Source organism: Uranotaenia lowii, chromosome 3 (assembly GCF_029784155.1).
Source record: "Uranotaenia lowii strain MFRU-FL chromosome 3, ASM2978415v1, whole genome shotgun sequence".
NCBI lineage: Eukaryota > Metazoa > Arthropoda > Insecta > Diptera > Culicidae > Uranotaenia > Uranotaenia lowii.
In genome coordinates, this window is record NC_073693.1 from 6,795,098 (window position 1) to 6,807,054 (window position 11,957).

The window sequence follows — 11,957 nt, forward strand, 5'->3', positions numbered from 1 at the left end:
TTCAAATGCGCTTCGTTTTCTGCAGTGACATCGACGATATCCACTCCGACATCCTGCATCTGGACATCTGGGACCACGACGACGAGAGCAGCGTGCTAGACGCCGTCTCGCGACTGAACGAGGTACGGGGCGTTAGAGGATTAGGTAGATTTTTCAAACAGGTGTGCCAATCGGCACGTCAAGGTTCGCAGGACGACTTCTTGGGTTGTATCAATATTCCCGTCTGTGTAAGTTCTGCCATCTGTTTGGATAAGTGAGAAAGAAGTCTTCTGTATTACTATTTATTATTTGTAGGATATTCCATCAACCGGTTTAGAGGGTTGGTTCAAGCTGGAGGCTCGAAGTGTGCGCAGCTCGGTGCAGGGTCGAATACGTTTGAAGCTGTGGCTTTCGACGCGGGAGGACCGCGGCAACAGCGAGGAGGACAACACACTGGAGGTGAAGAAGTTCGAACGTTTGCAGACCATTTTCATGATCCACGAGCTGAACGGCCACGAACCGGCCTGGAAGTGGAACGGAGAGCTGGCTGGTCCATCTCTGACCATCCTACACCAGATAGCGGTCCAAAGCGATCTGTCTGATCTGCAGATATCATTAGCAAAGTGAGGATTGCATTTTAGTCGATTGTTAAACAGTCATATGACGATGGTTATCTCTTTCACAGACTAGTAGCAATCATTCGGATAAACCGTAAAAAACCTTTGGACACAAAATTCATCCATCGGCAGTTGATCGAGGTCGATAAGCTGTGGATCAACAACTACAGCAACGAACCGCTCACCAGAGAACTGGAACAATGGCTAGCGGATGCTCTCAATGGTTTCGTCGAGCGATCGCTGTGTCACATGCGTCGACATCGGGAGGTGTTTCCCGCGCTGCATCCGCCCTCCTTGGTTCGGTTAGAGTTCCTACTGCGCTGCCTGGGGCTACTCGGGTCAATGCGAGCGTTCCGCCAGGTTAGTCCCTTCAGCAAAGGCGTTCGAGGGGAGATCGTCGCAGCCCTCCGGAAGGGATCGATCACCTGGTCCCAGGCTCAACTTCGTGAATCACATCGAGTACCGAATCCCCTGGTTCACTATACGACCATTTTGATAGCGGACCTTCAGCTCGGTGTAACGTACTATCATTCTCTATTTGATTCGTAAGTATTAGGTAAGGTTAAATTTTGATAGGCTATCTGATAAAATGTTGAAACTTTTTCAGAACCAATGGCATTCAGTATTTCAGTATCGTCTACAAACAATTTGATGCATTGGTAGGTTTCTTAATTATTTGAACATTTTGGCAAACTTATAGATTTTATTAACCCACAGCTTGCGGAGGAAGTAACGAATCGCATTGAATCTGGACAGCTGCCTGGAACCATCGTCAATCACTGGACAATCTTAGACAATGATCGTGAGCCAGATATCGGACCATTTGAAATTTATTTCGCCCTTCAGGAGTTTTACAACATGAAGTCGCATCTTTCCGTTACGCCACAGCCCCCGGAAAAGCCCCTGGGATTGCAAAACTTTCACGAATGGTTTGAACCGGCCATTCAGCGTTGGATCTCGGTTAGCAAAACGAAGGCCATCCAGAGGATCAAGGCTGCTGTCAACGCAGATCAGGTTTGTGAGGGTGAACGGATCGTGAAGCACAGCACCTCATCTATCGATACGGCCTCCTGCTTCTACCAGATACGAGAATTCTGGAAGAACTTGGCGTGGCCTGATCACGGTTCAGGAGCACATTACGAAGCACTTATAATTGACCTTGTTTGCACCACGGCGAATGTCTATTCGGACCTAATCCACCAGAACCTTTCCGATAGTGGACACTACGACAACAAATCGGGACCACAACAACGTACGACTGATGATATGTGTGTGATAGTGAACAACCTAGAATACGTTAGAAGGGCGCTTGCCGAGTATCATCCTGAATCCCATCGACTGACTGAGAACGCAGAGAATCTGCTAGAAAACACGATTGCTCAACTGGAAAACAAAGCTGATCGCGTGCTTGGTAAGCTCACTGCCTCAATGCAGGGTCCCCTGCAAAAGGCAGTGTTCCATCTTGCATGGTCACCCGATTCACTTCCGGCAAACCAAGCTGTTATGCCACTCCTCGAATACCTGGATTCGCATCTAGCTACGTTGAACGTAACACTCCTGTCTCAAAACTTCTACCGCGCCATGAGCCTCATTTGGAACAACGTTCTGACAGAGTTCTCTAAGCAGGTCGATGCAGGAGGTGAAGGCGATAAACCAAGTAATTTCCACGATCGTATGTACGGGGCTCTTCAACTGCTCGGTGAATTCTTCCATGCCGAAGGACTCGGCCTACCGCCAGAAATACTCCACAGCGACATTTACTGGCGAGTTGCTCAACGACTACAGTATCACAAAACCGATACAGATCAGCTGATCGATCTGTTCTACCTGCAACGACTCCAGGAACAGCTCAATACAATTGGACAAACCCAACTGGGGGTGCTCTCAGTCAAAGCGTACTTCAATCACGACTCCCTGTGTGTAGAAGTTCTCCACGCCAAGAACGTCATACCGCTAGATCCTAATGGTTTCAGCGATCCCTTTGTAATTATCGAACTGCTACCGCGGCGAGTATTCTCGCATTGCTCAGAACAGCAAACCAATGTTCATAAGGTTAGTATGAACCGAATTGTTGTGTTAAGGTCATCCTCCAGTTTAAACTTCCTCCGATCTTTCCAGAAAACGCTCAACCCAGTATTCGACGAGTGCTTCGAGTTTTCGGTGACGCAGGAACAGTGTCAGGCGGAGGCGGCGATGATCGTGTTCACCGTGATGGACCATGACGTGCTGACGGCGAATGATTTCGCGGGCGAGGCGTTCCTGGCGCTGACAAACATCCCCGGGGTGGCCAACCACTTCGGCATGAACATCGAAAACTTCGACTGCGTCACCCAGATCGATCTGCCTCTGCTGGAGATGAAGGATAAAAGTGAGTAGATCATTTCTTTGTTTGATCTACTTAAGGTTTGAAATAGAACCTTAAATTTAAAGTATTGGATCAAAATTCGAAAATAAACGAAATCGACACATTGAAGTAAAAAGACGAAATGACTTAAATAAAAAACAGAAGAATAATACGAAATTGAGAACACAACATAATTCAAAAAGACCAAAAAAATAAATAAGAATGGAAAATATGCAAAAGTAACAAAAATTTAGCAATAAAAAAAAGACAGAAATTACAAAAATGACAGAAGTGGCAAAAATTACAAGAATGATAAAAATTACAAAAATTAAAATAAATTTCAAAAACGACAAAAATTTCAAAAATTACAAAAATGACAAAAATTGCAAAAATTAAAAAATTACAAAAATAACTCAAAAATGACAAAAACTCCATAAAAGACAAAAATGACAAACATGACATAAATGACTAAAATTACAAAAATTACAAAAATGACAAAAATGACAAAACAGAAAAAAATGACAAAAATGGCAAAAATGTCAAAAATGACAAAAATGACAAAAATGACAAAAATGACAAAAATGACAAAAATGACAAAAATGACAAAAATGACAAAAATGACAAAAATGACAAAAATGACAAAAATGACAAAAATGACAAAAATGACAAAAATGACAAAAATGACAAAAATGACAAAAATGACAAAAATGACAAAAATGACAAAAATGACAAAAATGACAAAAATGACAAAAATGACAAAAATGACAAAAATGACAAACATGACAAACATGACAAAAATGACAAAAATGACAAAAATAACAAAAATAACAAAAATGACAAAAATGACAAAAATGACAAAAATGACAAAAATGACAAAAATGACAAAAATTACAAAAATGACAAAAATTACAAAAATGACAAAAATTACAAAAATGACAAAAATGACAAAAATGACAAAAATGACAAGAATGACAAAAATGTCAAAAATGACAAAAATGACAAAAATGACAAAAATGACAAAAATGACAAAAATGACAAAAATGACAAAAATTACAAAAAATACAAAAATTACAAAAATTACAAAAATGACAAAAAAGATCAAAATGACCAAAATTACAAAAATTACAAAAATTGTAAAAATTACAAAAATGACAAAAATGACAATAATTGCAAAAATGGCAAAAATTGAAAAAAACTTCAGAAATGGCAAAAATTATAAAAATTGCTTATATTACAAATCAAAAATATTCAAATAGAAAATTATTTATAAAAAACCATTTTTTACAGCTCATCCAATCTTGCAAATCCTGGAAGGACGTGTCAACGACAAAAATGCTATGGAATTTGTGCGGAAGCAGAAAGCCCGTGTTGTCGATTAAGGGGATTTCTGTACGCTAACACAAAATTCAATAAATTGCAACATCTTGAAAAACGCGGCACAAAATAACCAACATTGTAACTTACATATTGATCTCTTATCGCCAAATTAATCGTTCGAGCCCCATACAAGAGAAGAAAAGTAAATCGTACCTATCCCATATTTTTTCGCTATCACAAAAGGGAAAATAAAACTGAACAATGCTAATGCAACTTTGTACGAAACTTTTTGTTTGAAACGACTTTTCACACGAGTAAAATGCCTTCAGATCACTATAAAATAGAGCCGGCACACACACCGCTGTAAATTCTATTCATGTTTAGCATATTGGAAAGTGGCACTGCTCCATTCAAGGAAGTGAAAACCACAAACACATTAGACGAAAAAAAAACTAGCATAACTCGAAACTGTAAGCATTCCAAGCCTAAGAACAATTTTGCCAATTTTGTGATTTTACTGAGCGCTATTCAACAACAACCACACACAAACACAAACAGAAACAAAGAAAAACAAACAAATCTAGAGAGAATGATCTTGAGCAACACTCGAACTAAAACTATCATCTGGGTTTTATAAAGAGCATATTTTTATACGACACTATGGTTCAAAGTTGTGAACTATACCTATACAAATATATAGAGAGTATTTTTATGTTTAACTATATTCTAACTGTTGTTAACTATTCCAAATCTTGTACATTCGAATATTTGTATAAAAAAAAAAAAACAAACGAAACTTTAGAGATGCTATACATATAAGTTTATACAACACAAATACTATTGACAAATGGAAGTGATAGTCTCTCTTTGAACGGAAAGAAAAACTTATTATAACCGAAAAAAAATCTGTACACAATCTTAAGTAAAGTCGCTTTAACAAAAAAAAGCCAAAAAAGGTCGAAAGTTTGGGTTAGAAAAAAAAAAGATGCCAAACTCAAACTTTTGCGCAAACACAAAAACGAATCAAGGCAATGACAACCAATTAACTTTTAAGCTGTAAATTTTCTCGAACAAAACTGCAGAAATTTTCTTATGAATGAATACCAAACTTAAACAAACGCAAAATCGCAGGAAACGTGTCCCCTGCCCTGATGGCCTCCCCTCCCCCCCCTGGTCTGTGTGCGTGAGGGAGGGGCGCGTTTCCGCCTGTATAATAAAGGATTTGTTTAACATGGAATGACACGACACATACTCTTACGCTGAGACACACTCGCTTTCATATACACATGCATAGAGACAGACAGACTAACGTACACATACATGTAAACACAGCCTATCGTCAACTTGTAGTCTTAACATCAATGAACAAACTGTAAAGTGTATATCTCTACCTATCACTTCATATCAATTTATTAGCTTTTTTTTCTAAAACAAAACTCCTATGAATTTTGGATTTAAAAAAAACCCTAAGATGGGTAAGATGGGTTGAAATTGCAACTTTTCATTCTTCTGCAGTCTAAAAAATTTCCTTTTTGATTAAAACGAACCACAGAATTTTTCTAGATTTTTTAAATGAGATTAAGGTAATCGGTATTTTTTAATTAATTTTTTTAATATCATTGGATCCTTGGCTTCAGCCTTTAATCTCGGCTAGTCTTAACAAAATACTCTGAGCGAAACACACACTATTTAATGTTTTTCCTCTAAAACCCATTTTTCCGCTTAATAATTTACGAAAGTTTATTTTTATGATTACTTACCACTTCAGTTTGACGAAAAACTTTATCGTTCAGGAAACATTTTTTACATTTTTTTTAACAAAAATTCCATAACCACGTAGGGTAAATATCTTAATTTCAGTATTTTCACGGTTGCAAATATTGAACATATTTGTCGATTTGTTGTCGTTTTTCCAAACCCTGCTTTTAAACGGGGTTAAAAAAAATTTCTACCTTACTTTTAGACCTAACTTTCAATAGCTATTCTAAATCGAAAAACACATGGAACATGATTTATATTATATTTTTTTTGAAAATTGGGTCCGTTGCCAGTTTTCTCATGTTTAAAAGCTTGAGGGTAGATTTACATAGCTTTTGATCACTGGAATGATATGGAATGTTGGATTAACATAATTGGAAACATTTTGCGCAAAAAGTTAGTTGAAATAATGATTAGATTTTTAGATAGTTGATATAATTCAATTTTCATTTCTTTTTTCATAAAGTGACAAATCAAAAACAGACATGTATAACAAAGAGAGGCAAAAGTAATTTTTTCAATCATTTGTCTGTTGAAGTATATCATTGCCTGTTAAACATGATTTAAATAGTAAATTTAAAAACTTTGAAATGATGGGTTTTCTTTTTTTCGCGATAACCTTTAAATATTTAAAGTTTTCATTTTTAATTAATTGATACACTTTTAATTGCAAGTCCCGATTTTGACAAAAAGCATCTCAAGGTATTTTCAATATTCATTCAATTTCACATTTAAAATATTGTAACAAAACTTTCATTTAAGATTGAAAAGGAATACATGAAATTGAAAAAAATTATAGAATTTTGTTTTTAGTATGGGAGAGTGGAGAATCATGGGCCACTTTTTTTCGTTGTTCCATAACTTCTTTCTTATAAAAGATAAAATGAAAATAAAAAATGGTATTGTTTTCTACATTTTCAAGGTATTATAACCTATTTTTTTTTATAAGTTATTTTCCCCAAATTCTGACTGTTTGAAAAAAAAGCAATATTTTTTGGATTTTGAAAAATGGTGGGGAATCGTGGGCCACAAAATCTAAATTGATCAAATAACATGCAAAGTTTATGAGTTGACCCAAAACTGTGATTTCATAATTCATTTCGTTATTTTAAAGCTATTTCGGATGATGAAATAAAAAAGAGAGCTGTGTATGATCGCATAGATTCCAAAACCTGGCTCGCGAACGTTTTGGCAAAATTTCTTATATAAGATGGACGAAATATTTTTTATAACTCTTCATTTGGCATAAGAAAACTTTACAGATAGGAAAAACGTATTTTAAGTTCTGAATGTGTATAAAAACATAAAAATAAAGGTGATTCAAGATGTGTGGCCCACGATTCCCCCCAAGTATGATTTGCAAATTGGTTGCGTTTGTGTGACTTATTGATGTTTCATCAAAAATTCCTTTTCCACATGAAACATCATGAAAAAACTAAGATCATAAGCGTATGAGCATATTTTTGTTTTTTAAACTATGTAAGTAAATTTTTCTAACTTTTTTTAGCTTGATAAATAAAAGAAGCATATGATACGTATTTCAGTCAATAACATATAGGAATATATGCTCACGCAAAGCGACGACGATGACAGTTGGTTTGAGATTTTTATCTCAACACACATCTGACATATTAAAAGTGGCCCACGTTTCCCCATGGCCCACGATACCCCACTCTCCCTTATCATATTCTAGATTTTGTATTCATAATCAGGCATCATTGAAAAATTAGTTATGAAACTCAAAAATGGATTAAACATATCATGAAATTCATATACACATGTGTTAGTTTTAAATTCAAAAATCACATTTTAAATTTTGATTCCGCACTCGGCTGGGTTTCAAGTATCACACCAATCATATCCTCAGTATTGTGTCCAACAACTCTACATTTAAGAACAATATTAACTACACAAAATGACAGCATTTCTATGCATGCGTTTTAATAACTGATTTTGAAAGATTTTGGTTTTATGAGTTCGAATATTTCGTCAGATTTTTTCTATCATCATTACGTTTAGTTCTATGTATGGATCGTGAAAATTTCTAAAATTTACCTATTTTTACTGGAATTCGCCATAATTTGACGATAAACTACATGCAAACCGATTTTCAACCTTTTAATTATCTTTTTTTTAAGAAGGATCCAGATTTCGCCAAGATATTCTAGTTTGAGAGATGCAATACTTTAGAAAAAAATGTAATTTAATTTTTAGGAAATTTAATTGAAAAAAAATACAACTATTTCTGACATCACTAAAGGGCGTTCTAAGTTTTTGATATCAAAGATTTGAATTTATTTAACAACTTTGTTGAAAACTGCAAAACGTTTAGCTATCACAACTGTCAAAGCTAAATACATTTTGGTTTTTAGTTTGTCAAATTTCTGGATTTTCAAATCAAAAATAAAACTTATGTAACAATTTCTTAATAGTCACAACACAACTCCTCTCTGTCATCGAGAAAGTTGATCATTGATTCAAAACCTTGATTTTCAATATCTTTGCAATATGATATAGTTTTTTTTCAAAAAAGTGCATAAATTTACTAGACTGATTTTATATATTTTAAAATGTTAGCCTTTAATCTCAGAATCGTGATATAATGGAATTATAACCATATTTGGCTTCAGCACACCCGAATAAGTCTAAATCAGCTCTTAAATTTTTTGCACTTCCAAAAATTGTGATTTTTTTTGCCTTCTGCTATCATTAGTTGATGCTTCATTAAATGATTTTTAAATTGTTTCTTATAAATTGTTCCAAAATGCTGGGAATAATATGACATTCAAAAAATTTAAAACAATTTTTCATTTAATTTATACATTCTTTATTGCAGATTGGTTACTATTCAAAATAAACGATTTAAATTTTATTTCCTTCGTTTCAGATAAAATAAAGTTAGGACGAGAGCTTGAAACTCAAGAGCAATTAAATGAAAATAATGAAAGTAGAGCTCCAAAATCTCAAGAGTTCAAAATCATATTTGATGTATATAAGAATTAAGTTTGGTTTTAGAAATAAAATTCCTCCATCAAAATTCACAATGAGAAATGAATTTCGGGATAAACTAAAACAACATGACTTCTATTTCCGAATTACTTTTTCAGAAAAAAATATAAAAGAATTATATAAAAATATTAGAGTTTTCAAATCAGTTTTTAATTCATAGCAAATATTATCAAAAATTTATCTCAAATATTTGATGTACGAACGTATAAATAGTTGCAAAGTGAGAATCATTCAAATTTCGTTGTGTTAAACTCGCGCTGACATGAAGAAGCTCAGGAAAAACTGATAATTTAAAAGTTTCTTAAAATGTTCTTTTATTCAACAATATGTGTTTTATTTTAATTTATAAAATGACATTTATAAAGAGACTCCTTAATGAGCTCATAAGTCGATACGAAAATCATCTTTTTATCAACATTTTCTTGCCCCGAAAATTATTGATTCGTAGATTGAAGTTGTATCAAAAGATATAAAAATATTTTTTTTTAAATGCGTTTGAAAAGTTTTAATTTATTCTCTAATTATGAAATTTTTTTTAAAAAAAAAAGGTACCCCTGATTTCAGTCAAAGAGATCAAATTAAAGGAAAAGGGACAGCACCTCTCACTCTTTCTCAATCCCCACCAACTTACCTTCACTAATTAATGCTGAGAACAAGGTTGCCGAAATCACAGAAAAATCTGTAAATTCACAGAATTTTGAGCAAATGTTCATCACAGAATCTGTGTCACAGAACACAGAATTTTGAAAATTCACAGATTTCACAGAACTTTGGATTGCCAAAATTGTATTTTTTTGGCAAATATAAAATTTAGATTTCTTACTCTCAATTAAAAATGTATGATAAGATTGGTAATTTTAGTTGATTTTACCCAACCTAAATGTAAAAATACCCAATTAATCATGAATTTTCAGTGAAATTAAAAGGAATAGCATCACAGAAAACCATCACAGAATTTTTGGGTAAAATCACAGAAAGTCCGATTTTTTTTTCTCAAAATCACAGAATTTTTTTCGGCAACCTTGGCTGATAATAGCAATTAAACTTTTTTTTAAGAAAAAAAAACCATGTCTACGGCCTCCGACACCATATTAACCACGCGCTCGATAACTTGGCTGTGGTTTAGTATTTTCAATGCTTTTATTTTGCTTGCAAATGTTTGAGAACTTAATTGAGAACATTTCATCAGAACATTTCAAGACTCTAAAATCAATGACTTTCTTGTTGAAAAGATATTTCTTAAAATAAAAATTAACGAAAAATCTGGAAGCATTGCTGGATTCTGATTGGAACGCTATAATTATTTACTCGCTATTCCAATCGCTACGGCAAAGTTGTAGCTTGAAAATTGTCTAGTAAACTACATATTTCGAACTTTATGAATCGCAAAATATTTGAAAAAAATAAAAGAAAGTAACCACCCCAGAACAAATGTTCGCGTTTTTCCATACAAAACATCAAATCAATAACCGCGTAACTTAATCTCATTTAAAAAAAAATCTCCTCAAACTCTGTCGTTCGTTTTAATCAAATAGGAAACTTTTCAGACTACAGACTACAGACTGCAAATCAACCCACCCTGATGGGAGGAAAAGCTGATTTTAAATCTTGATTTAAATAGTTTTTTTATAATTTCTTTTATTTTGATCAATGAATGGTTACTCTTTAATCAAATTAAAAGAAATATTTTTTATTATTTCTAAAAAAAGTAACCTTTGGAGCCACTTTTCAACAGACTTGAGGCTTCCTCAGCCTAGCAAGACAACTTAGGCACTCTAGATCATATGTTTAAAAAGCCACCGTAATGCCGCAGGATGATTATTCCGTAAGATCGTTTGATCGTAAGATCGGTTGACCTTCAGATCATAACGTTATAGGAACATAAGATCGAAGACTTTTATTGGGTCGTAGGTCAGTAGAGTTGTCAGGTGGTAAAGTCATAAAGTCACTGAGTCTCGAGAACATTAGGTCATAAGGCGTATGATAATAAGCACGTGTGATCATGAAGCCGTAAGATCGTAGGGTCATAGGATAGTGAGGTTGTTGGATTCTTAGGTCAAATGACCGTCAGGCTTAGGATCGTAAGACTGTAGTTAAATCGTATGACTATAAGATCATAAGGCCGTAGGACCTGTAGGCCATAAGATGGTGAAGCGATCCCAAGATCTTAGCATTCTAAGGATCTTGGGATCGAAAGACCATAAGCTCATGAGACCGATGGGCCGTAGTCCGAATGATCAAAAGATTACAGGCTCCTATGGCCATAGAGTCGTGCGTGTAAGGCAAGGTTGCCGAAATCACAGAACATTAAAGAATTTTGAGCAAATTTTCATCACAGAATCTGTGCCACAGAACACAGAGTTTTGGAAATATTAACATATTTCACAGTTTATTCAAATTCTGTACGGATTTCCAAAATTTTAATTTTTGATGTCAATATGAATTTTGAATATCTACGTTAAGGTTGAAAAAATATGATAAGATAAGTAAGGTTAATTGATTTTACTCTAGTAAACTGTAAAAAAGATACAATTTTTCATGAATTTTCAATGAAACATAAGAGAATAGCGTTGCAGAAAACCTCACAGAATTTTTGAGTACTATCACAGAATGTCAGATTTTTTTTTGGTAAAACACAGAATTTTTTTCGGCAACCTTACCTCAGGATCATAAGGCCAGTGTCGAATCCGCCAGTTTAATCCTTTTTCTAAGCAGCTCACAACATTTTGATTCTAGCACATCTGTATTCTCCAATGGCCGAAGAACAACTGACTCTCCTCTTTGAACGCTCTGAAAGTTCTGAGTATACACGCTAATACTCAAACCCCAATCTTAAGTTTGTTGCCAACCATTCTAAGTAGAGTATGATATTTGTGATTTTATAACAGTATGTTTTTCGACCTTATTTCATCTATTCTCTACAGCCAGAAGGT

The 11,957-nt window shown here is 34.4% G+C and overlaps 1 protein-coding gene across 5 annotated transcripts in view; it reads left to right on the plus strand.

Annotated features, from left to right (window-relative positions):
- Positions 1 to 11,951, plus strand: part of LOC129758123 (BAI1-associated protein 3) — a 409,115-nt gene extending 397,164 nt beyond the window's left edge. For all 5 annotated transcript variants that reach the window (XM_055755572.1, XM_055755575.1, XM_055755576.1 and 2 more), the window contains 7 exons: positions 26 to 227; positions 295 to 602; positions 665 to 1,141; positions 1,204 to 1,255; positions 1,314 to 2,648; positions 2,715 to 2,964; positions 4,228 to 11,951. In XM_055755572.1, the coding sequence (XP_055611547.1) occupies positions 26 to 227; positions 295 to 602; positions 665 to 1,141; positions 1,204 to 1,255; positions 1,314 to 2,648; positions 2,715 to 2,964; positions 4,228 to 4,319 (2,716 nt within the window). In that variant the 3' untranslated portion in view covers positions 4,320 to 11,951. The remainder of the gene's footprint in view (positions 1 to 25; positions 228 to 294; positions 603 to 664; positions 1,142 to 1,203; positions 1,256 to 1,313; positions 2,649 to 2,714; positions 2,965 to 4,227) is intronic.
- Positions 11,952 to 11,957: the final 6 nt, after the last annotated feature.